This window comes from Cuculus canorus, chromosome 1 (assembly GCF_017976375.1).
Source record: "Cuculus canorus isolate bCucCan1 chromosome 1, bCucCan1.pri, whole genome shotgun sequence".
NCBI lineage: Eukaryota > Metazoa > Chordata > Aves > Cuculiformes > Cuculidae > Cuculus > Cuculus canorus.
This window is the reverse complement of record NC_071401.1, coordinates 110,822,883-110,850,450: the sequence shown is the minus strand read 5'-3', so window position 1 is coordinate 110,850,450 and position 27,568 is coordinate 110,822,883. Positions and strand designations below refer to the sequence as shown.

The window sequence follows — 27,568 nt, the reverse complement described above, 5'->3', positions numbered from 1 at the left end:
GTGAGGCTACGGGGAAGCTATTGTGTTTTACTCTTATTCTGTTCTATTCCAGCTTTTGTGTGTCCCCACCACTTGTATTTCTGTGCCTCCCTCTAGTGGAAAGAAAGGAGGGAAGGAGGCACACATGCCAGCAAAATGCACTTCATTTTACTAAGAACATTCTGTTCTTAGGTTGTAATTAAGATGTTGCCAGCAAATTCCATTATGAACCCTGATTTTTCAAGCATTCAGGACTCTGCCAGAAAAATCAGTTTGACTTCAGCACATACTTTCAGCTAGAGTAGATTTACTTATTCCGGGGGGAGGGGGAACAAATTACAGGCATTGGACTGATTTCTCTGAGCTCAGACTTTTAAATACCTACTTTGATTGTTGCATGCTATTTCTTCTAGCAAAACCAAACTGGCTCTGGCCAAAATTAATTGCTTATCTGAGCAAATATTTTAATTTGCAGGAAAAAAAAATCATTTTGATATTAATAAGAGAAGACTCTTGGATTTAAGCAGCACTTCTCTTTAACAGAGTAACAGAACATATAAATGCACTTTCTACTTTTAACTGTACTCCTCATTCAATCGTTTCCACTATGTTCAACATTAATTTCCTTCTGCTCTATGGGTATTTTCTGAGCTTTTAAGCAAACCAAAACAAATCACAATTCCAGTTCACCTCTGTAAGGAGGGAACTTCAAAGTAACAGTCCTTTCAGGTTTTGTTTAGGAACCTTAGCAAAAGCATTAAATACCGAAATCATTGATGTTAAATAGGAAAACAGGCCTGAGAGATAAAAACCCTTTGACGTCCAAAGCAACTCCACAGTTGTGACATACTTTTTAAACACACAGAGCAGTTAATTGTGCTGTATGATTTTTGGAACTTTGTACTTCTGAAGGCAGCTTTAAAGTGCTTTGTCCCATTCATTTTACAACCTACGGAATGAATAGCGCACATGCAATGACATCTGAAGCTGGTAAATGCACGTACCTGCTGGGAAAATGGCTATGCTTTAAAACCAACAGGGAAGTAAGATGGATGGATGGCTTTTTCTGTTATTTCTTAGAAATCCCCTACATAAAGGCCAGAGCATAACCCTATTTAAGAAGGTTCTCCTAGGAAAAGGTGGAATCGTAGTCTCCCTCCAGACTTGAAAGATGAGACCTCAGATTCCACACTGGCAGGCACTAAGGTACGCAGTCTTACCTGAGTGAATCCAAGTTTGATCCGTCTTTGTTTGAAAGTCTTGGCAAACTGCTCAAGCTCCTCAAGGTCACTGGGCTCCTCCAAGCTGGGAGTGTCGATTCGCTTTGGTGTTGACTGGCTCTGTGGAAGTGGCTGAATGGGGGTCGCTGCTATTGTGCGTGTTGGGGTTGCTGGCTATTAAGATAGAGAGTAAGGAAAAGATGAAAATCAGACTTCAAAGAATAATCAGCAAAAATTAAATTCAGAAAAGGTATGTGAGGTTTCTGTGAGAAAGATCAATGAATTTGACATTTCCAGCAATCTGAAAGTTCCTGAAATTTATTTACATCCCTCTCAAGAATGAGCAATCACAATCCAGGAAACTGTATTAGTATGACAGCCTTTTAAAGGCTGTCAAAACCAATTACAGAAAAGTAAGAGATGTTCAATGCAGCAGATAACCAACAACTTTCCCTTGCTACAGAAGCTGCTCAAAGAAAGGCTGAACACTCCTACTTGATATAGTTCTATCATTTGCAGACAGCTTGGCATTCATCCCCTTTTAATCATTTTTAAATTGAATTTACTGCTTGTGTGAGGTGGCAGATTGTCATCAGCCCAAAAGATTCAAGTTTCCCATTTAATCTTGGAACAGCGAGCACATACAGGGGCAGCAAACATGGCAAGTATCCTCAAACACCATCTCTGGTGACTGACTCAACTCTTCCAGTAAGAGAAAAATAGATCCCACTCTAACCCTTATGTTGATAGTCGCAACAGTAAGAATGAACGTACTGGTGATACAAGAAATCGAGCAAAGGCAACTTGCAGAAAGTAATTCTGCTAAGGTCACATTTTTCTTCTATACAAAAGGCTAATTTTCCAGGAAGTCCACACAAGGCTTACTATTCCTGAACGCTGCTATATTAGGGTGTTTTGCTACACAGCAGTAATAAGGATCCGAAAAAAACCTGAGCATCATGAAAAATATTCACAGGTGAACAAAATACATTAAGATCTGGTATCACACAATTCAGGCTATATGTGCAACAGGAAAACTGGAAACATGTTTTGAGTGCCTAACTCCACCTCCTTATAGATGAACTAAGTTGCAGAGACAAATTGTTTACTATACTTTATTTCTATTCAGTTCAGCTGAGGCTCTTAAGTAAAGAGACTTAACGCTTTTATTTCCTATACCCAGTTCTGAAACCACAGGCTCCTTCCAGGCAAATAAGAACAGCCTCAAGTCTATGCAACACTACAGTAGCACAAAGTACTACAGTACAGTATTACAAAGGTCCAGAAATGGCTGTTCTAAAAGAAATGGCGTACACATAGCCAAGTCTTTATCTAGCCCCTTACGTTGTTTTTCTCCAGAGTTAGTGCAGTGTTTTGCAGTGCACAGCAGATGGTAGAGGGAGGTCAGGATCTGTAATTCCATTACTTGAGAAATAACGTGATCATGTAAGAGCCTTCAAGGATTGTGTACATATGTGCCACACTATAAAGGTTTTTTAGTATTTTTTAATTTGTATTAAACATAGTAATTGTTGCAATATGTCTTTTCTGAACTGACCACCTTTATACAAGTTATTTTCTCTTTGTAGATTTGATACTTTTTTTTAATCCAAATATAATCCTTAGTAGGGAGTCATGCTGCTAACTGAGGTATGAACTACAGAGGTGAGACAAATTCCATTTTCCACGTGGTGCATGAAAAATATTACAGGTGATAAAATAGAAAATGTAGTTTTCTAAGACTCTGATAGACTCAGGCATCTTATTAGAGGCTAAAAATTTTTTTATATGCAACCAAGTTGGCAGGAAGATACCATATGATATTGCACAGTACTTGAGAAACAGCATGCAGTCATGTAACTAAATTGCACAGTAAAAGCCAGAGTGAAGCAAAATTAAATTTGCAGGCATGTGCAACCTTAAAATTGCTTTTCTTACAGTCTGAAAGCTTAATCATAGAGCTTTAATATTTTAACATATATCTAACAGAATATTTTAATGCATTTTTAACAGTCTCTTTGCTGTCAAAGAAAGTAACTAAAAAGACTAGTGATGACTTAGCAATAATAGCAAAACAACTAAGCTACAATAAAGATAGATTACCAACGCAACCTTTAGAAAAATAAAAGATACTTGTCAGTAATCTCCTTTTTGAGCTTTTTAGGTAGCCCATACGCTCCTCTGAATTTCACAGATTTGTAGATTGTCCAAGAAAGCCTTTCAAGAATAATGCTTTAGTGCCATTGACTCAAGATAGCAATCAGACATATTTACATCTAAAAATAAAACTTTAAAATTTAAATGCATGGAAAGAGCCACGTTAGGGTAGAAACTACAAAACTGAAGTTACTGATACTTCAGATCTACACCAAATCAATCTAGAAACACAAACTCACTATTGTAGCTACAATACTCCACTAATAACTAATACCATTCACTCGCAACATTTCAACCCCCCTCAAAGCAACTCATGAACTGCAGAAATAAGCCCAACCTGCGAGGCAAGGGTGATGCTTGGCTGAGACTGCAGGAGGTTGGCTTGGCTTTGCTGAGGTAGTTGCGTTAAGAGATTCTGCGCTTGCAGGAGACCTGGAGAGAGAAAAGGGTGGGTTTGGCTAGTCATTTAAAAAGACTAAAACACAAAATGAAGTGAAACAAAACTCTTGTCAAATAACAAAGGTTACAAGAAATTTGAGAAGTGAGTCTTCACTTCCTCCCTGCATAGATATCTTGAGACGCTGGAATTTGAGTCCAAAATTCCCTTGCGTTTTCCTGAAGTACGTCTGGTAACAGAAGTGTAAAAGAAAAAAGTCTGCACTAGTCTCCTCTGCAGAGTTTGTAATATCTGGGTTATCCCATTTCAGTGTGCAGGAATCATTTACTGCCCCTCTCAGCTTACAAATGTGGGGTAAACATCTTCCTACAAACCAAGAGCTGACCAAGAATTAGGGAGCCATATAAAAATGAACAACTAAGCACTAATCAGATCAAATCCAACAAATGAATACTAATCAAAACCACAAGTTTGGGTCCTTGATGACCCTTCTTCCTCTTCGTATCACCCTGTGCCAAGGGGTAACTGCCTCTGGTAAACTTAAGCGGACCCCACCTGGAGACAAAACAAGCCCACAGAACCTTCTTTGGGCTGAAACAAAGAAGGAATCTTTTGGAAAATTAATCATGATGAACTTAAAGCTCAGGCAAGATGCTGAACACTGTTAAAATGGCAACAAGGAGAATAAACATTACACTGAACATACGAAAGCCCTGTTATTGTGCAAAGGCAACAACACTAAAGAAGAGTGAGGACTGATGCAACCAATAAACAAAATATGCTGTCATTCTAAATGTAAATTCTCTTACAGTTCATAATTTGTATGGTTTTTTAATCTCTCAGGAAACTAAGATATATGCTTGCATCTATATATTTTAACTACAAGTTATATGGTTTGGGATTTTTTTGCATTTCTAATACTAAAATGCATATATTATTAAGGGGTAAGAACCCTGACAAAAATATACCTGCGGTTAGTCAAATTTCTCAATTTTATTGGGACAAAAAAATAGTGGTGTTCTCTAGGCAATTCCTGGCTATGATTATCAATTTCCTCTATAATAATTTAAGTACCTAACTAATTAAACCTACACTTACTAGGCATCTTCAATATACCAAGTTCCTAAAACCAGAGGAAAATGAAAGCATGACGATAACAGATGGACACTATGGTCACTCAGAGGACAGAACACCAAGTACCACTTAAATTCCGTAATTTGAGTTTGACATGGTTTGTTCTAGCTCATCAGCTGGCCTATCAATCAGAGCACACCCCTCATGACCAGCTACCTCTTTGCAGAATACAGGTAGGGGATGCAGGAATCCAGGACTTGATATATACCAAGTAAGAAACTGGGTGTTGTACAGGAGGTGAAGACCATAGGAGACATGAAAAGAGGGACTACCATGGGGTAGGAAGGAGAAAATGTATCCTCAATGAGGGTTACACAACCACAAAATTCTTCTGATAGTGATATCACTGTTTAAAACAAAAGCAATAAACTGTTGAATGTGTATTTTAAATAGAATGCATTGCTCTCAAAATGCTCATGACCTACAAAACAAAGCCAGCTGGTTACGCAACACAAGAGCACAGCACCTGAAAATCAACATGTTCCAGCTGTGTTTTTGAAAAGCCACAGCAAGGGAATGGATCAGCTTAAGGAACCTGCAAGACAACTACCTAATACAGTTAGATGGTACTTTTTACAATGCAAATATTTGTTCACTTGAAAGATGATATCAGCTGCACAAACAGAAGTATTAATTAGTGAACAGTCACCTCTAAGTTAAGAAGTTTTGACCCTCACTTAGTGACACTGAATTTTAGCTGACAACTTTAAATAGAAAGGGGCAAAAGCCATCACACTGAGACTACAGAGTGGCTGACCAACAAGGAGACGAAAACCAGACCACAACTGACCTCTACTCCACTGGTACCGCCATTGATCACAAGTTACTGACTCATTTTATGACTGTAATCAGAGTAATTAGGATTGTCCTTTTGTAAAGTTTTGTCCTCAAGAAAATCCCAGAGGATGTATTTCTGGCAGTAATACTTTTGCTGAAGAGCACAAGCTGATTACACTCTTCCTCATTCTACTCTCATTCGTGTGTTCTGAAGTAATTATCATTGTGGGGCAATGTAAAATATTTTGAACATGTTTCATCTGTTTTTTACATCATTTTATTCTATTTAAGAAATACCAATCCAAGGTGTCTCAGACAGAAACTAGAGAAAGAACAGATTAGTTGAACCTGCAGCTGACTGAAGCACCGATCAGGGGATGGGGAAAGCAGCCAAGCTGTTCTGGCAAAACTAAACTTCCATTAACTTATTTTGTTCAGACAATTGCTGTGTGCACACTGTTGGTTTCCATGGGTGGGCAACTGCAGTTTTGCTCCTTTCAGACATGACTTACACTAGTGTAAGCTTTGCCTTTGTTTTTTTTCTCTGAGAATGAACTACTGGTACCCATTTGGACCCAGATAACTTCAATGACTAAACCTACACACAGCGCAGTCCTTTAAATACAGACTAAGTCCAAAACTTCTACTTTTAGGCAACTGCTGAAATACTGGTGTTCCAAACTGTGCTGTTCCCTTAGGGACTCATAATAGCATCAATACTGTTTGACATCCTTATTACCAATAAAGCTGATTGAACAAAATACATACTCAGCAAGTTAGTGGACAAGACCAAATACAAGGAGAGTGGTCAATAGGCCAGAAGACAAGGATAAAACAGGCTGGACAAATGGTATTTCATGAAGAACAAGGCAGGAAAGATGCAACCTCCTGCACAGGAGTCAGAATAACCTTGTGCAGAAGCACAGGGTGGGGGCACTGGCTGGGTAGAAACCAGTTTCACAGAAAAAAGGCCAAGTGCTTGGATCACAAAAACCTCATGCAATATTATGCACTTGGGGAAGAGCAGCTGGAAAGCTACCTGATGGAAAAAGACCTGGGGGTGCTGGCTGACAGCCAGCTGAACATGAACCAGCAGTGTGCCCAGGCCAACAGCATCCTGGCCTGTATCAGAATGGTGTGGCCAGAAGGAGCAGGAAAGTGGTTGTGCCCCTGTACTTGGCAGTGGTGAGGCTGCACCTTGAATCCTGTGTTCGGTTTTCGGCCCCCGCTACATTGAAGACATTGAGGTGCTGGAGCATGTCCAGAGAAGAGCAACGAAGCTGGTGAAGAGTCTGCAGCACGAGTCTTAGGAGGAGCGGCTGAGAGAACTGGGGTTGTTCAGTCTGGAGAAGAAGAGGCTGAAAGAAGATCTTATTGCTCTCTACAACTGCCTGAAAGGAGGTTGTAGTGAGGTGGGTGCTGCCTTTTTCTCCTAAGTAACAAGTGATAGGATGAGAGGAAACAGCCTGAAGTTGCACCACAGGAGGTTTAGCTTGGATATTAGGAAAAATTACTGAAAGAGTGGTGGAGCATTGGAACAGGCTGTCCAGGGAAGACGTATAGTTTCCAACCCTGGTGGTGTTCAAAAAATGTGTAGACTTGGCACTTTAGAACATGGTTTAGTAGGTATGACGGTGTTGGACTTGACAATCTTGGAGGTCTTTTCCGACCTTAATGATTCTATGAAAGACCTGGGGATCCTGAAGGACAATAACGAACATGAGTCAGCAATGTGCCATTACCATAAAGGCAGCCAAACACATCCTGGGCTGTATTTGCAAGAGGACAGCCAGCAGGTCAAAGGTCACGATTCTTCCCCTCCATTTGGCATGTGAGAGACCACATCTGGAGCACCACATCCAGCTTTGGGTTACCCAGGACAAGACAACGACATCCTGGTTTTTGTACATTCAGGGGTGGCTAACAGGCTGGAATGGTTAAGAGAGTTGGTTTGTTCAGGCTTATGAGTAGACTGAGATGAGATCCTATTGCTGTCTTCAAAGACAGAAATGGACTTTCTTGAGCGTGCATAGTAATGAGATCCAATAGACAAGCTGGAACGTGGAAAACTCCAACTAGATATAAGGAAACGAGAGTGGCCAGCTATTGAGGCATGTGCTTTAAGAGGTTGCAGAATCTCCGTCCTTGAAGATGTTCAAAACTGAGCTGGCTTAGGCACTGAGCACCCTGTTGTAACTGAACCTGCTTAAAGCAATATTACATGACCGCCACAGGTCCCTTCCAGCCTACACGATTTACTGAATTGATAAAAATTAATATTGTACTTGTATACTTCTACAGGGGCAGTGTTTCTAACCCGCTCTTTTGGTTTCTAAGTGTCCAGTGGTATTACTGCGTCAAATATGACATACAAATCACCTACATGATGCTCCAAAAGAATGACTGTGTGAAGGTAAGTAAGAATTTATGCAGAAGTATGATGCTCTAGAGGTGCTCTAATTTTTTTTTTTTTTTCAAAATAGTTAAAGTAAATATCATCCAGGACTTTTCCTGGAATGTCTACAAGTAGCATGAATAACGGCCCAAGCCAAAAAACTCTTCCTGTCAGCTAACAGTCCCCGAGGACTGATCTAGGGTTCAGTTGTTACTGTCTAAAATCAAACAAAAGATAAAACAAACATTCAAGTGCAGATTTTTTCAGCATAATTTTTTAAAAGTTGGCCCAGAGGCATAATACATAATTCATCCCTAACTGATCTCCCAAAACAGTGAATTTTTTCATCTAAGAAGAATTTGACTGCTTTTTGTTTCTCAAAGCTGTTCATCTTCTCACAGACAGATCCTGGAAGCTAGCTTGCAAGAAAAAGCTTGACATTACAATGTCATAATTTGATTAACTGGAAAAAAATGAAAAGGAAGAAGGAAGGGTATCATTGCATATTACATGCAGTGCCATTTAATGAATTTTGTTGATCACTGTTGATGCAAATAAGCTTCTCGGCACATTGGTGTATTTAATTTTATAAAATCATATCTCCCAAAATGAAGACTTGTATTTAGAATTATATCAGGATTCAACACAGTAGACGAAGTATTACGCTAACCTATGCATTCCCACAAATGCATCTTGCAGAGGTGTTAAACTGCCGCATGCTGCTCCACCTTTTGCAGTACAGAGGTACCCTTTAAGATTAGTTCAAGAACATGACACAAATGTGCTGAAATTAGTGAACTACTTGGCAGATTTGAAGAGTACCAATTCAGCGATCCATGCAGAGCTGCTGCCAAAATACTTCAGTGAAAGTCAACATTTTTACCACCGATGCTGTTTGGAGCAAAGACTTCATCTCAAAGAGGACAGTAAATATTAAGCATTTAATTCATATCTTGGTAACAGGTATGTACAGCACAGGGGGAAAACTCACCATTTAAAACCACTTCCTCCAAGTCCTTCCTCATTCCCTCTCAATCTCTGCCCTCTTATTTGGAGAATGAGTTCGAGTTGGCTACATTTTATTCAACTGCTGTGTCAGCAAATAAGCTGTCATTAAGAGTCTCTTGACAATGAAGAGCTGGGTCTCCTCATCTGCATATTGATGGGACCAAAGCACTTTCACCTGCTTCACAGAACTTATTAACAAAATGGGGAGGAGTCCTATAAGGGTAGTGGAGGTGCACAATCTCAGATGAGATTAACATTCATCCATTACAAACGATGCATCTGAGAGGCAACTTAAGGTACTTCTCTCCATCCCCACACTGGGTGAGACACCTGCACTCTTAATTTATGGTACCAGAGGGCAGCAGGGTAGGAACTGACATTTAACATTCATTATCCCATTATAAAAAGGTGTTTGAGGTTTTAGGGTTTTTTTATGATCCAAATGAAGTCTCAAAGCTTTTAGGAGAAGCATGCAAGAATAGAAGAGGACTGGATTTGGCCTGCCAACATCATCCCAGGTATTTTTACGATTAAAAATGGAATCATAAACAATGTCTTTAATAATAAACAGTAATAACTTGAGAAAAGGTAGGCCAACTATCAGCGTTTAAAGCTAATTAGCAGCTTGCCTTCCACATTTGCTTTTCTGGATACTTTCTCTACAAGTACTGTTTCTAAACCAGTTCTATCTCATTGACAATGATGCAGTCTTTTCACAGATTTTTCTGTTTGGAAGATTAATGTAAATGAAATGCAGCATCATTTCCCTTCTCCATTCAGATTTTTATTGATATGATTTTTATTGGCAATATCTTCAGAGTAGAAAGGCAAATGGTCATCTGATGAGGGTAATATTTCTAAGAAGCAGCTATAATTGCAGTAAAGGATGCAGAATTGACTATTCTAGAGACAGATCTATTAGATACAAGAACAGATACAAGGTGTATAAAGACTGTACAAGGTGCTCCATTCCTGCCTGTGACTGTAACAATAAGATGAGGGCGATAATTGCTCCAAATAAGGAATTGTTCCAAATTTCCACTTTCATTCAATGTTCTGCATATCCGCTGAGGCTTGAAACAATTCTTTCAGTTATGATGTTACCTATTGCAAGCCATGAAAAACAGGAACTTTAGCATGTTTCACGTAAGTCACTGAACAACCACAACCAGAAAGCACGTGGAAAAGGAAGATGATTCTACTACACATATGGCAATGGATTTATGGGGAGGATTCCACTACTGCTAATTTGTGTTCAAGAATGGTAACAGAATAATAGCCTGAAAGTCAATTAATATTTTCGGCATTGAATTTTTTTTTGGAAGTTGGACCTAAACCATGGTGTTCAACCCCTTCCAAGATCTAAATACAACTGCTTACACTACTCTGTACCCCACCACCTCTTCAATTAAAACAGCTTTTCTTTACCTAATGTTTACATCTTCTACAATCTTGCTTAGAAATGCTACTCATCACTTATTTCCCTCAAAACTATTCTCCTGTATTAAAACCAGTTTTTCTTATGCAGACTACTACATAACGTGTAAAATATGTAGTGCAGTCTGTAAAGCAATAGATTTCTTCTAGAATAATCTATAAATAAATCTGAATTTTCAATTTAGTTACTAAATGTGTGCATGTGTGTATATATACATATAAAAAGCTGCATGCGATACTAATGAGGCATCCAAAAAAAAACCTGAATGCTGTTGAATTTAAAGAAAGCTCTCTGCTAGTTTCTTCAGAATATTTATTATTTTATGAACTTGACAAATCAAACAGTAGGACATGAACAACATGGAAAAGTCAGCTGCAACAGCAAACAACCAATAAAAATACACTCTTTCTCAATCTTTGTCATAAATGATAACATGCTATTTGAGATCTTCTAACAATAACCATGAAATACTGCAAAAAGCCATACCAAAAATTGAGATATGGGGTATTATGACATACATGTTGCTTTATCATTGAGTACTCATGAAGAAAATTAGATCCATTCAAGCATTTCAGTTTGGAAGGCTGTCACACGCTAATGGCCTATGGTCAGAAGAAAAAATATAACTCTTCCTACATTTTTGAGCTATTCAGTTGTCCAGGCTGCACATTACCAGTAAAACATGGTGTTTCTACACACACTGCGTCACTGATGACAGCAATATGCAGGTCTTAAATTGCAGTGAAGAAATAATTTTCAGAGATGGCCCCTGGAAAAGGTACTACGAAAACATCTTCTGGTAGTTCAGAAAATTTTTAACAAAGAAGCTTCCTTCCTTTCTGTGATGCAAACAGCTTGTTTAGAGAGATGCATATAATTTGCTTCTGTTAGTTTCCTTCTTTGCAAAGCACCTCCAGAGAAATTTTAGAAAACTAGCAGAAGTTAGCTGAAAAATGGAGGCAGACATTAATACCAGTGCGTTTTTCAACGCAATGCTTTTGTGCTTGCTGTTGCTTTAAAATAAGGTATTTATCTAAATAAAAAGCCTATTTTAAAGAGCCCTTGAACTCAATTCTGGTGAAGTTTGATTTCTTCTACAAGAATATATTAAGCTTATAAGTTCTACTTCATTTTAAGAAGCTAGCACATCACTAAATGCCTCCATGAATAGTCTTTTAGCCATTTTCTACCAGTGCTGGTTACAAAAGCTCTCCTGAACCAAGTCCTAGTAAAAGAAAGTTAAATTTTGACTAACCCTTTATTCAAATGTGAGAGAATTCAGTGAGACAGGTTCAGCACAACAGAAAGCCAGTTCCATCCAATTCCCAGTATAGAAGAAGGAATGGTGCATTAAAAAATTGAAAGGAACAGAAGAAAATAAGGTGCAAGTAGTTGCTTTATAGGACAGTCAGGCTCAGGAGGACTCTTCAAGCATAACAGGATTTGCCTTCTGAACAAGAACTTTGGATTACCAGACCTCAACAGCTAAGTGGAGCTCATGTAGAAGAGAAAGTGGGGGCAAAAAGACCATTGGACTATATCAGCCTAAGAGGCCATGGCCAAATGCAGTTTTCTATGGGCATCAAACAGGGTACAATTGGTACGGTGATGTACTGCATCTCGAACACATCAGTTCTAAGAGCAAAGTTCCTGGTCTTAACTGGTCTGGCACACTACAACCTACCACTGCTTTGGTTCACCATTCCTTTTGGGAATGTAAGCCATACCCAGTGTACTGCCAAAACATTATTTCCAAGAGTTGCTATATAAAAATCAAGCATTCTAGCTCTTTTCCCAAAGTGTAATTATATTTCATTATATGATAAAATTCACTTGTACCCCTTTTAAGCTGAGGACTTTTCTAGTCTCCCACAAGGAGTCTTAATTTTCTAATCTTAGTCTTAGAATTTTGTAGACTTTTTAGCATTGACCTAATCCCAACTGCCCACACATCCTCCACCACACCACCTCTCAGGATTCCTCCTTTGAGCCCTAGAGAGTTGTAAGCTCCAAGTGCTCTTCCCAGGAGGCTTACTTCTTGAGAACCTGGCCCAGAAATTTCCCAGTATTTCCCAAGAGGCCTTGTTGTTAACAAATTTCCCATGACATGATCTCTGGATTGATCCTCCTTGAGAAGTGAGTCACACAAACTCTGACAAGGCTGAGGTGACACCCAGAAAGTGACAATCTGTTAAGAGTTTCCTAATTGCGATACTGTTATGTCTCCCTAGGGAATATCAACAGTTAGTGAAGGTCTATGAATAACCTGAGTTTCACCTTTTCCTACAAAAAGCTATATATGATTTTATTTTCTGGCAAGGAGCACTTACCCTGCTGCCCCTGCGGTGTTTGTGAGATGATGAACTGTGCTGGCTGCAAGTTGGTTGTTGGATGCACCAACACAAACTGTTGCAGGTTGAGATTCTGCTGCTGAAGCTGCTGCAAGTGCTGCAAATCCTTAAGGAAACAGGGGAGGGGGGGGGAAAAAAGAAGGGGGAAAGAAACAAAAAAAAGAAAGAAAAAGGAAAAGAAAGAGCTGTGCGTTAGACATTTAAGTCAGCCAGGACTCTCAATGTAACTAGATTTCCCATCAACCAGTTACATTCTAACATTTAGAGATAAAAGTGGGTGCCAAACAAAGCAGGCTTACACAAATATCGTCTAGGCCGACAATCTGAATTTCACTGTCCTTCATAAAACCAAACAGAAATTGTTCACCAAACAACCCAGCAGAGTATTACCAGCACTGTTCTACTTTTTAAAAAATAAAAATCAATCTCCCTCCCCTGAAAATGCATTAATTTTCAAATAGTTTAGACTCATCAGCACCAAGATTTCTCAGACTTATTTTTGAGGATGCAATGCTGCTATAAAATTCATTGTTGACAAATCAAGAACATTGTCTGGGAGCTTTTTTTGTTATACAACAACAATCTGCAAGTAGCACTATAATCAGCAAGAGGGAAGCAAAAAAATTATAGATTCCTAGCTTGCGCTCTTGTTGTCAGGTCAAATTTCAGGACATAGCTAACTCAAATAATAAACAAACATTTCATTAGTTTTAAAACAACTTGCAGTAAGCTTAGTACATATGGTTATAATTAAAGTTAAAAAGCATAACCCCAAACACTGCACTATTGTAAAACTCCTATGTATTTTATATGTATTTAAACCATTAATTCTATAATTAAATGACTGGCCTTAACATAAATGCTCAGCTCTGAGAAACTGGATTATCCAGAAAAATGTTTCAACTTGCCATTTAGCCGGAGAATGAAAACGTAACAGAACTGCTTAAAAATATCCCCCCCCAAACTAGATGTTTTCTTTATATCTTCTCCAAACAGGACAATAACAATAGTAACCGAAATTCGAAAATTGAAGCCCAATGTGAAGCCAGCCAACACAACAGAGGTAATCTGTGGTAACTATCCGCACACACATACAGAAGCCTCCCATCTTTCCGAGAAGCTGGTTCAAAATACCAGCTAAGCAGTGGATAAAAGCTGGAAAAGTCTCCCATGTATGGAACCTCCCATCAACCAAAGCAAACCAAAAACCTCTCTACACTCTATTTCAGATAGGTTATTCAGATATTGGGTTATCTGTTTGCAAACAGATCCCCTCCTTTTCCCCATTGGAGGATGCTAACAATCCCAGTTCACTCCTAAACCAAGCACTCAATCTGGCTGCTTGACTGGAGCTGCTCATTTTAACATACTTCCTAACATACTTGAGTTAAAGTGAGCCAGGCTAACAAAGACCTGCTTCTTAAGGCCTGTAACATAGCCCCCACACATTTTGATGGATGCAGGTTACTGAGCACTCACACAAGCTGCTCAGCCAGCAGATGTGAAAGGCCATTAACTGACAGCAATCGAGATGGTGATGAAAAGTCAAGACAGACCAACACGGGTAACTTCTCATTTACACAATACAACCATTTGCAGAATATAGTTGTCTGCCTATGAACTTACATCATTTAAGAACCGTTAAACTAACACTTAAAATTTGCAACAATCTCCTTCTGGGGAAGAAGGGTGGGGGAGCATCAGTGAGTGAAAGGGAAGATGAGGGAGTTAAAAAAATATAGTCAATTGATTTATGAGACCACAGACAGGCATTATAAGAAAACGACTACTTAACCTGCATTACAAAGACAGTGGCCATCAATCACTTAGGCAACTTGGTCATGTTAAGTCAAAAGCATGCAGTGTAATAATATGGTAGACAGACACCAGATGGATTGACCAAGCAATGCTCTCGGAGAAATGGAAACTTCCATTTCATAAGAAAATGGCAAAATGCAGAAAAAGTGTCTCCCAGCACCACAGGGTTTTTAAAGTTGGTAGCATTGTTTGCTTTCAGAAAATTTGAGACATAGTGCAACCATTCCTATAAGACCAAGGCAATTTTCCTTCCCCAAAAAAAAGAGCTACAACTGCTACAGTTTTTCCCAGGAACTCCATGTTTCTTCTGACTTAATATCATAAAATTATAGTAGTTAGAATTGCTACTGAAAACTCACTTCTTGAACCCAACCTGACATGAAGCTCCACACTACTTGATTTTCAAGGTTCTACTGGTTACTGTTACAAATTGAGCAGACCCTCCAGCACAGAGGGGCTCACACTGAACTGGATGTGAGGACTAGATGCAGAGGAAGAACAGGAATAGAAAAAGTAGTGCAAGCTGACGAAGGCTGTGAATGCTGAGTGGAAGAAAAAGAAATTGAGAGGCTGAAGGACAAAGCTAGAGGTGGATAAGAGAAAAAGCAGAAATGCAAAAGCAAGAATTTTTTGAAGGAATGAGAGAAAACCAGAGAGGTTGAGGACTTCCCTCACCAAAGACAAATTAATGAACCCGCCGTAAAATGACCGAGTAGATCTCAGATGATTTAAAGAAGCACCACAGGAGATGGAGTTACACACAAGAAAGAATACAAAGAAACAGTGGCAGTGTATTTGTAAGTTCAAAGAGGGAGAGCTTTTTTGTTTAAGACCATAGTATTCATAACACAGGGTACCCAGCTAAAACATGGCAGTTCTTATCATCAGGCTTTTAGACTTCAATATGAGAAAATCATTTTTAAATTGAGGCTTCAGAGATAACTGCTATAAGCAATCTTACTCTCTGCATCTGCCTTGGTAAATGGTATCTTGGATGAGTCTTATTAAATGCAGAAATACAATTCTGTAACACAGAATAGAAATAGTACCTCCAAGGCTAATCACTCTTAAATAGACCTATCAGCCCCTCAAATTCATTGGGAATCCAACTTTATTTTTACCTTGGGAAAGTTCTATTATTTAGTTAATTGTAGCACTACAATAAATCTCCCCAAAGCAACCATGCAAACAACACCTGACACCGTTTCCCTATAATGATCTTTGTTTTCTCAATGGTAAAATCTGTGTACAGGTACAAGCACACAGAAGGAGACTGAAAGCCTTTTGGGGAAACATGCATGTCTTCTGGTGCTGCCTAACAGTGTTGAAAGATCAAAAGAACCCAACTCCTTCCCTGGTTTAGTAACCTGCCAACAAAAGCGCTACATCTTGATGTGAGCAAGAGTTTTTTGTTGCTTGTTTGTTTTGGGTTTTATCTGTTTAAATCACCTTAAGTTCTAAATTCCACGCATTATCTCTAGTTACAACTTCAGTACAAAAGTAAGCACCTCTGTCATTTTGAGGTTGACATCATATAAACACTGATCATGGAAACAAATATAGTTTATGAAGAACCCTCAAATTTGGTACAACTGTTTGGTGACAATTTAGCCTGAGCCTAGCAGTGGCACTAACATCTTACCAGACTGCTGCAGCAGGTATCTTACATTAACTGCAGTGCACATTAAAGAAGTCATGCTTGTGCAATTAGTTAATTAAAATAAATATGGTAATCCCCCTGCTGCAGAGACCTGCCAGTTGATCAATTATTCAAAAATCATCAATTAAAAACAAACATTCAGCTATTTGTGTAATCAGCTATCTGTTTACAATAGCAACGCAAACAAAGCTGAGCATTGTTCATAAACAGTTATCAAGATGGATCAAAAAGCATGGTGTTATCCACCTACAAAACCAGACAGCAGTTTTCCTTAAAGCATCTCAAATTATCCAGTATCTGCACAGATTGTGCCCTGCACTTTCATCATAAGTTGCAGCTAATAAGATTTAACCATACTACATTTACATATCAAGATTACAATTAATTTCTTCTAGGATAGGTTAAGTGAAACATTCAAGTCATTAGGAATGCCAGAAAACAAGTGAAGCTAATTTTTTCCCCACTGCTCTACAAATACATGTTATATGATGGCAACTACACAATCACATGCTATTTTTCCACAGAGCCTTTAGGTCATGGACACACACAAACCAGACAATGCTCACTTCAGAAGCTCCTATTTCACAGCGCATGCCTGATCTTTTCAATTCTTAAACAATCCTCTGAAGATTTTGTATGCTACGGAGAAAAACCCAGTACTAAATTAATAACTGTAAATGTTTCATACATTTTCATCACTTCCCACTGAAGTGAAAGAGCAAGACATCTCACACACATGCAACAAAGCCTTCAGAAGTATCTGCTAATTTGGGGACATATTTGACAAAGGTAAAGCCAGGAAGATCAAGGTAGAAAGTTTACTAATATGAAATTTTAATGCTCTAAACTTCAGTAAAGCAGACTTCTCCACCTTAAGCTGCACACTGGGAATATAAGAGGCACGCAACTATGGATCACCTACATTTAAGTTAAGAATCACATATCATCAAATGGGGGAACTCTTGTGACAGATGCGTGGAGAGATGCCAGAAGCTAACCATCAGCTTCCTTGACATAGACATTTCCCATTCTTTTCTCAAAATCCATCTGTATTACTGGCTACAGACAAAGGCTTAACAAAATTAAGAGACAATATTAGGAGCTACAAGTTTCCTCGAATCTTACATCCTTGAGTCACCTCCAGATCATGACAGTGAGGTGGGATTCTTTGCTAAAAGAAGCGTTACTATCTGCTCACACATCTCTCAGTGCACCAAGAGGCTCAGTGTGAGGGGTCTGTGGGCAACATCAGTACTGGCTTCTTAATGTGAGATGGCATCACTCTAGCGTCAGTAATGACAGACGGAGAGGTCAGAAATTCTAGGATAACACCACAGAAATTTGTCACTTCAGCAGACAAAACCTGACAGCAAGACCAGGCTGTTATTCAGCTAGTGGACTAGCACAATAAAGGAATACCATATTTCATCAATGGACTTCACAGATAAATGCGACGTTTCCATTCTCTTACTTAATCAGACCTCTTTACTTTTTCAATACTTCATATCCCAGTTGAACACAAGTGACAATAGTTTGAATAGAAAACAGACAGTCTCAAAGAACCTGCTTACTGTAAGCAGCACCAACTTTGGAGATTATATACCCAATGTACTTTGCATATCTAGACTAATAAAGCTGAAACATTACATAGTGAGAAGCTTAATCTATGGAGAGATAGGCCTCAGCATCAGCAACACAATCATCTATTAGTAGTACTAAAGATGCCTATGCTGTACATTCAGCTACCCTTGTCCAGAAGTCTAAGGCGTTTCCACACTACGTATGCTAAGCCTACAGTCAGTGGTGCTACATTCTCCACACTGGATTAGGCCAATTCTGGAAAACCCAGGAGGATCTTTGTAGCTCCTAGTAAGCAGAACTTCCTTGGCAAGCAGTTCTTGAGAATTAACAGGTCTTTAGCAGCAAACACTAAAACTGGACAGATTCTAACACCAGACTGATTCTGGCAAGTTGTTCTCTAGATACACAAGACTGCCTATTCTTTGTCACTGAATTCTGAGCATTAAGCACCAAGTCAAAATAGCAGACAAAAGTATTAAATCAAACTTTCTTCAGCTCTACAATTTTGCTGTTTAGATCTAACAAGCATCCCCTGTGAAATGTAGGTATCTCTTCCCATCCATACAGGTCTTAACAAGTGCCATTTCTATGGGCATCTTTCTGTGTTCCTTTTTCTCCTTTCTCAAGCTAGCTATAGGGAGGAAAAATCAGAAACCAGAGCATCTGGTCAGATTCTGGAACAAACTCAGAAGCCCACTGGAATTTCTGAGCAGCTGACACACATTCTTTGCTAAAACTATTGACTTCAACCTCATCAGCTAAGGATGTGCAAGGGAAGACTATCAGTACTCAAGGACTCTAGAAACTCACTGAATAAAGAATAAAAATATTATTTGAATGATGCAATTGGTCAAACCTCTTTATTTTCCATCCTCTCAAGCCTCAAGGCTCACCTGTGCAATCTGTATTGGCTGAGATAGAGGGATCTGCGTCATCGGCGTTGCAGCAGAGGCCGAGATGGTGGCACCAGCAGCGCTGTGCTGCTGACTGGCTGAATGCTGCACTGCAGCCGCCAGCAATTGTGCCTGTGCCTGTTGTAGCAATAACTGTTGCTGGGCTGGCGTCAACGTGAGCTATAAATAATTAGAAAACACAGCCATTAATAATGGAAAGAGCCACTTCAGCTACAAAGTCAATAGCTAGCTCATTACCAGTTATATTAACCAGACATTCCTAGAACTATGACTACAGTTCAGCCAGTAACTGTCCAATGACTCTGAAGTTAAGTATGGACAGCTGGCTACTCAGTGTAGGAACCAACCTACCACAGACCTGACATAAGCCAAACCACATGAATGCAACCACTTGCACTTACTAGTACCTACAGAACCTAACTTTACTCCTCACAACCCTACCGGGCAGTTCAGGAAATAAGTAATTGGGTAGCAAGCAAAAGAAAAGAATCAGTATTGCCAGGATTTGAAAGGAACAGCAGAACAGCAAGTAATTAGCCAGATGAATGAGAAGCAGGAACACTGGCTATGGCTACTGAACAAACTGATAACATCCCAGCTGCTTCACATTAGCATGAATCCCTGCCATATTCCATCATTTCCATTATGCCCTAAGATACAAGTAAAGAACATGAGCTCCATTTGTTTCTCTCCAAGTCTCCCCATCTGCTTTTTTTTTTTTTTTTTTTTTTTTTTTTAAATAGAATAGAGTTGGCAAGTTTACATCCTCTCCCTTTCCCAAACACACATTATCTCTGTGAAACAGGTGGCAGTAGTCTCTCCTTTACATGTAAATGAATCTTGATGCCCATATTTACTACAATCAATACCTGCATAGGCCTGGAGTTTTGAATGTTTCACAACTGCAGACAATCATAAATTAATGCAAAACAGTATTTTTTGAGAATGAGGAAAATACTAAAACATGCTGGGTTTTAATAATGTATTAGAAGTATCACTTTTAAAACTTTCAAATGAAATTAACCAAATACCAAATAGGATGCTTATTTACACACTTAGCATACAAGATTTAACAACTGAACATGAAATTAAGACATCGTTTCATTCAAGTGTAGACATGATCTAATCTAATCTAATACTTCAAAATATAAATACATTATTGGAGCAAATGCCCTAAATTTCTTATTAACATGTGACCTCTTCAAAGTGCAAAGGCGATTAAGTGGAAGCAAACTCCTTAACCAAACCAGCTCATTCACAAAACTTGCTCTTTTTCTAAATAACTGGAAGCATTTACAACAATTCAGAAACACTAATAATTCTAAAACAACAGTTTTTCCATAAGTACTGCCAAAGCCTTGCAATTAAAAAACTCAAAATGGGTAGCTTAAAACAGAAGGGTTGAATAGGCTTAGGCAAACACTAATATAGTTACTTAGAAAGAAATGTGTCTGAGAAGAGGAAGGATTAGTGTCAGCAATTCCTATAATTTTTATTAGCACCAAGCTATCTGATAAGATTTAGTCTCATCCTCCCATGCCTCATTTTAATATTGAAAAAGAAATAAAATGCCTTTTTATGACATCAGTGACTTTCTTGGTCTTGAAATTAAAACACCAGGTTTTAATTTCACTGCAGAGTCAAGACAACTACTGAGAACAGCAAGAATGAATTTTTTTTGTTGTTTTGGAAGTAAATACTTTGTAACAGAAAACAAAAATTAAAGTCTGCTTTTTTTACAGGAACACATTTTCTGTCCCCTCTTTCACTCAAGTTTCAAAGTTAAAGGAAATGACAATAAGTTTCACTAACAGTTCTATGGGGACTGCCGTAGATACTGCCGTCGTTTGCCAGGTAGGAGGCTTTACTGCCGTTTACTTGGGTAAATCTTACCCCAGTGATCTGTCCTCCGGCCAGCATGAGCTGGGTCTGGGGTATGGCCGCCTGCACTGAAGGCTGCTGGGAAGGCTGGCTGGGCTGCTGAGAGTCCCCAGATTCTTCATTAGATTTAGACTAGTTAAAAAAAAAGAAAAAAACCAAAAAAAACAAAAAAACAACAATTCTTTATAGTGTAAAACAGATGTTAATGTATAACACTGCTATCTCAGCACTGCACAAAAAAAAATCTTTCATCTGCATACAAAAGCCCTTGGGTTTATTTTAAGAATGTGTTTAAGCAATGGCTCTGTGTGTCCACCATCTCAGCTATGACTGCTCAAACATGCCTGTAGGAAACACGGTTTAAGCAAAACAAAAAGGCTCTCAGGTCTTTTGTAACTCCTTGACATTATTTTCAGGTCTTATTTCATTCTGCACAATGCAACTGCAGCTGACACTACATTTCACCATAAACAAAGAAAAGGTTGTTAAAATTATTCATTGCCTAAAATCCTGAACAATGGAAGGAGAGAAAGGAGATTGTGTTTCCATTTTCTGTATCTGCATCCTGCACCTCTAAGCCATCATACTGTTGGCTTATATGGAACTGGTTTGAGAAATCCTCACAGGTTTATCAACCTACAGCAAAATACATAATATATGCAGTGCTTTCAAATAATCAAAGTTTAGCATTTATTCAATCAAGCGCTGCTTTATTTTAAAAGTGGATGGGGGGGTATGGGTTTTGTTTGGTTTTTGTTTTGGGTTTTTTTTGTTGTTTTTTTTAAACAGAAGAAATTGTGAAGACATGAGGGAGGAAATGCAAGTGCATGAAGAGGGGGAGAGAGTTTTATGATAATTAAAACCAGTTATGCAGAACATTAAAATTCTGCATAGATTTACATATTTTCCACCACCTGTTTTGGGGACTGCAGAGCAGGCTAATTAACATAAAGGCTCTGATTAATTCTGCCAGTCATTGAGTGATAATTACAGCGCAGGACTGTAAACATTCTGCACTGGAGATACAGCCTGTTTGCCAACATCTCTCTCAGGGATGGAAGTTTACCATGGCAACCAAGGCAATTTTCTGCCTCCTTCTCTTAGGAAGGAAGGTCACTGTACCTCCTCTTCTTTCCAAACTGTTATTATGTATAAGTGGGTCCACATTCTATTGCATTTCATGTAATGCACTACCTACATTCTTTGATAACAAGCAATACTGAAATCAGCTTTCAATAAAACTGCATCCCTTGCCCCTTAATATAGCATTGAGAAGTAGTGGCATGTTAACTGATCTGCTGAAGTGTTCAGCAGCATAAAAAAGTTTGAAAGCTTTGTTGTCTCACGTATATTATTAAACATCAGTTACTATGACTTATCCTGAAATCACTACGTGTTATTTAACAAGCAGTCCACACTAGCCATATTATATTGTCAATGTTACATTATACTCCTATATTCAGCTACCAGAAGCAAGGACAAATTGCAAAGCAATACTTGCCATGTTTAAAATAAGCAAATAAATGGAAGTACACGAAAGATTCCTGGAGTTTTTTAGTTTTCATTATACGACACCTGACTGAAATTCAGTATAAAATTGCAATCACTCCATGTTTTAAAAGAACTCCAGTGTCTGAATGCTTACAATGCTGAACTTGATTTACAGTTGTAAAACTATTATTCCTTCATACCAAGACCAGTCAGAATGAAAAAACAGAGTTAAACAGACTTAATGGGTTAAAATCTATCTCTAATGGGACCATAATGCTGTTTGGAATCAGAGAAGGACAAGCAGGAGAAGGAACCTCTCTTTACCTGTACATTTAAGGACTGAGCAGCAGCCTGTAAACTTGTTCCAGCGAGCTGGACCTACAACACAGTGCAAAAATGGAAATGAAATAATGTAGAACCCACAGAAAACTTGAACAATGCAAAAAGAACAACCTCTCCACCCACACCCCAACAAGAACTCCCCCACAAACAATGCATGATCCTCTAACACCTGAATCAGTGAAATGGTTTGTACTCCAGGTTGAAACAAATCCGTAAATCTCTTCCTCAGTCTTAAATGTCTCGCTGAACATATTCCTGCCGTGGGATCAAACTGAGTTGAAAGAGAGAATTTTCAGGTGCACAGGCTAACTATTCCTATTCCTGTTACATAAATTCAGGCTTCGAGGGATGGTGTTAAGCTCTACTCATTACCAATGAACCTTCTAATATTTCAGAATGGGTTTTACCCCAAATACCTACATTGCATTCATCCACTTCCTTATACGACAGAGGAACAATCACCTGCATAGCACAAAACCCACAGCATAAACACTCTTCCTCCAATCAACTCATTCAAGTAGTTGGAGTCCTCCATCGTAGAGAAAAAGGTTTCAATACAGAGGACTGGAGACACTTTACAACGGCTGTGATTAACAGGTCCAAAGAAGTTCTTGTGGGCTAGCAGTGAAAAAAAATCTGACGCTTCAGAAAGCGAGATTTTAAAAGTGTGTTATTTTATGTCCAATAGTGATTTTCTCTGTACAACAGATGCCAGATCTGTCATTTACTGAAGACCATTTTAATCACTCGCACCTTGTTTCTACCACCTACTACAAAGAAGGAACGCTATGTAATTAATTACCAATACTTTCAAAGGTCAGAGTTACAGCCTGTGGCAAAGCCTATCTCTGGCCACCTTTGAAAACCACTGCTCATTTGAAAACTAGGCAACACATAAGGATACAATAGAGCAAAGCAAAATACAGCACTCTTGTCTCTGTGAAAAGATATTCCCACATAACACACATCACACAAGAGAGCCCACATATCTATCTGCAAGCACAGGAAGAAGAGTTTTTATTTAGACTGCAGTACATGAAATTAATAATGGAGTATTTGAACAGGCAGCCTTCAAGAGACACCTTGGAAATTTTTCCTACCACTCTAGATGAAGGTACTAGACTTACTAAGCATGTTCTACATCTAAGCAGCTGCTCCCAGAGAAGTTCCTTCTCATCACAAGAAAAACATAGTTCAACACAGTTGATGTTATCTTAGCTTTTAACACGAATTAACAGCAGAGAATAATCTAAACAATAATAGCCTGCCATCCAAAAAATACAGTCAGACATAATACTTTTAAAGTTACATAATAATTACAAAACCCACATAAAAGACTACAGATGTATCTCACTCAAGCACAGCCAGCATATTACTGAAGATCTCTTTGAATGCAAATTGGACACTTTTCACCACACAACAAATATTTTCTAATTAGAAATTAAACTGTTCCTGGATGTTGCCTACAACCTAGAATTTTGAATTAGTCTGGAGGAAAGCGCTGTGCGTTATGGCTGAATAACACCCCACCTCACAGCAGCCGCACCAGAAGAGACCAGTTTGACAATAGATTCCCACACACCTGCAGGTGCATAAAAGAATAGCTGAGATTTTCCTTTGAACTGGAGTTTCAAGAAATGAATCACACTTTATCAAACGTGAAGTTATGAAGACCTTGACAACTGTTTAAATAAATACATTTCCAAAGCAAGATAAAGCACTCTGCTAAATACAACTACTGTCCTAGATCAATCTATAACAAAACAAAGATTAAAACAAACACATAAAATTCTGTGAACAGCTGTATCTGTCTCCCTGTTAAACACATACTGACAACCCATGAAAACCAATCAGCTTCTCTCCACATAAAGGAAGTCTACAACAGCCTATTGGTTCAGCAAATTCAAACACTGGCACTCCCTACGTCCTACATAACTCAATCTACTACGAAAATTGTAATTATGTGACAAGACGTGTGGAATGTTCCACACAATAAAATGGCAGTTCAGAGCTCTTAAAAGAGGGCATAAAAGCTTCAGTACGTCAATTATACCACAATAACTGTGCAACCTCAGACCTCAAACATTCAAGGTCAGCCAATTAGGTATAGTATTTTAAAGTTTAAACTTGGTGCTGAGGAAGGGAAGGAAATTAGGACATTTGTTTTCATACATCAAGTGTGAACAGATAAAAAAAAAACTACAAAAAATGCCCCTTATACTTCTCTTCACCTAGGGATGCCCCATTTTGCTTCAGCCTACATGTGAAGTTCAGCTTTGATTCCCTAAACACAGCAGCAGCAGAACAGAGGGACAGTAGTAGAAGTCTGAATATCATCCGAAAAATGGGTCCTTGAAATAACTTTACAAAAACCACTTTAGAAACTCACAAACCATATATGCTTAGTAAGTACAATCACTTTGTATTTCTAGTTAATGCATAAAAGCTTGAAAGACTGAAGCATAGTGCTGACTACCATTCAGTACCACTTTTGGTTTCTTAACTAGCTAGTGACAGTTTCAGAACCTTGGCAGCTGTTGGGTCAATACAATCCTTTACCAAAACGATTACATTTTACCTGACCTTTCAGTTTGGTATCTCCATTGGGGTTTAAATACAACAAAAAAAAAAAAATTAAAAGACAAACCCACAACCACCAAACAACTTCAGCCATTCTCAAGTCCCCAGAAAGGGGCTTTGTAGTTCTCCCAAACAGGTCCTGCCCTATCTTTATATATTCTGCAGCCTAATGCAACAAATGAGCACCACAATAATAACTTTTCCCCATCCAAGCTATTTAAGCATGTGGTCTAGCTTATTTCATTTACATGGTTGCCCAACATTCACAGAACGAGAGAACACAGTCCACACAAGAGCAGCTGCATTTGTACCTACTCAAGTCTTCTCTACTTTCAAATGGGTCTTCTCTTACCTGATGAAGGTGCCCAAGGAAGGCCTGGGCCTGGGCCGTAGAGATTGCTCCTCCGACAGGCACAGGCTGCTTTTTAAAGTCCAGGCCATTTGTTTGCGTGCCTGGAGAAAGAGATATATAAAGAACTGTTAGTTATTACTTTTACAAAATGGAACAAGAATTTATAATCCTAAGTCTCTTGCTATTCTCTCAACACTATATAGTCAAAAAATACTCTGAAAGTAACAAAAACTGAAGTCTTGTACTGAAAGAGGGGTTGGGGAAGCAGTGTCACTTCCAGGCTTTGATAATATAATATTCATGAGCAGAACAAAACTAACATCATATTTTCTTTAACTTTTATCATCTTACATACTCTATGTACACTATTACCCCATCATTCTCTACCATGGATTGAGAACTAAATGGGTGCATGCTGCTAAGGTTAAACTGTGTTTCCATTCTCCATGCCCTCTCTATCCAGCAGCTGAAAACTCTTCGAGTTCAGAAAGCGGCAAGAAGAAGGTTCATACAAGGTCACCTTTCATTAAACACAGGTAGAATAATACTTGATGAAACAAGAAGTAGGTCAGTTATGGGCCACAGTTTTACTATTTTGATAAAAGATAACTCCACATTGCCATGAATATTTATACAGAGCTCTCATTACAGAAGATAACTGTCTGGGCTTGCTTTTGCCTTTGCTCACTTTCATATAACTCAAATCCGATTATTTTCCCACATTTTCATTGTCTCCTTCCTAAACAGCTTGGAAGCCATGAAAATCCCCAACTATTCCCAAATAATCTGGCTGTGAGAAGGGAAAAGGGGGCAGGAAAGGAAGGAAGAACAACTTTTCCACAACAGACTACCACAGAATTCTCTTCTGCCAAGATGAACTACAAACTTTTCAGAATCATTCTGTGGGGAGACCATAAAATCAATATTGGGCATTATCAGCAACTGGTTTTGTATGTTCGGTGTTAGTGCTTACAGTGGCTAACACCACAGAGGGAGACCCTGCGTGCATCAAACTGCGTAGAGTTTCTAGAACAGGTGCAATCTCAAAAACTGCGTGACTAAAATGAAGTAAAACCAACTTGAGACTTGCATGTTTACCTTTCGTAACAACCAGATTATGTTCAGTGTCTGTGGACAGGTGTTCAACTAACTTTTACTTCAAAATTCCTTCCATCATTTACATTTTTCACCATGAAAATCTAAGCTACCTCCTAGGCCAAAGAGAGTCACAGTTGTTTAAAAACAATAGGGGTTTGATACTCCTAAAAACACCTGCAAAAGCAAGTAGGCGTAAAACTTGATTAGTTAAACACTCTATACAGTATTTTACGTAGCTATTTTGACCTACAAACAGCTTATACAGATAAAATTTCCAAAGAGTCACTGTTCAACACAGATACAGTGTAGACATACACGCTTTCTAGCACACAGGTAAGGTAAACCTAAGGTGGCCCTTCCATGCATCTTTGGTGGAGGTGCTATGGGGGAAGAGTTATTCTGCTCTCAAGTTTTGAACTCTTATGCTTTCAGCCAGGACTTCCAGACTGAAGAGGCATACGTGCAGCCAAAGATCCACAGAAGTTACAAACACTGAAATTTTAACCTACCTAAAATTATTTTGCTTAATGCTGATCCAAAGTCAATAGAAGGACTATCATTGGCCTGAATGATATGGAATTAATGGAACTTGATCACATTTCTCCAAAGAATGGTAGATAAGAAGGTCTGCTGGAAATAACTAGAAGAATCTCATCTATTTTCTTTCTTTCCAGTAAACTGCAGAATTCTTTCAATGCAGAGTGCCAAAGGAAGTGAGAAGATGACTGGGTAAATATGTTACAGAATCATAGAATGGTTTGGGCTGGAAGGGACCTTAAACTTCATCCAGCTCCAACTCCCCTGTCACAGTCAAGGACAGCTTCCACTAGATCAGGCTTCTCAAAGCCACATCCAACCTGGCCTTGAACACCTCCAGGGATGGCACATCCACAGCTTCTCTGGGAAGCCTGTGCCTGATCAGCCTCACAGTAAAAAAAATTTCTTCCCAATATCTAAATCTCCCCTCTTTCAGGTTAAAACCCTTTCCCCTCATC

The 27,568-nt window shown here is 38.7% G+C and overlaps 1 protein-coding gene across 9 annotated transcripts in view; it reads right to left on the bottom strand.

Moving 5' to 3' along the window:
• Positions 1-27,568, bottom strand: part of POU2F1 (POU class 2 homeobox 1) — a 110,130-nt gene that overhangs the window by 12,104 nt on the left and 70,458 nt on the right. For 2 of the 9 annotated variants that reach the window (XM_054056516.1, XM_054056518.1), the window contains exons 3-9: positions 25,476-25,576; positions 22,526-22,579; positions 20,642-20,842; positions 18,809-18,988; positions 12,836-12,962; positions 3,694-3,788; positions 1,200-1,373 (exon numbers count right to left, since the gene is read on the bottom strand). In XM_054056516.1, coding sequence (XP_053912491.1) covers positions 1,200-1,373; positions 3,694-3,788; positions 12,836-12,962; positions 18,809-18,988; positions 20,642-20,842; positions 22,526-22,579; positions 25,476-25,576 — 932 coding nt within the window. The remainder of the gene's footprint in view (positions 1-1,199; positions 1,374-3,693; positions 3,789-12,835; positions 12,963-18,808; positions 18,989-20,641; positions 20,843-22,525; positions 22,580-25,475; positions 25,577-27,568) is intronic. The other 7 variants (XM_054056519.1, XM_009557179.2, XM_054056517.1 and 4 more) reach the window with 6 other exon arrangements.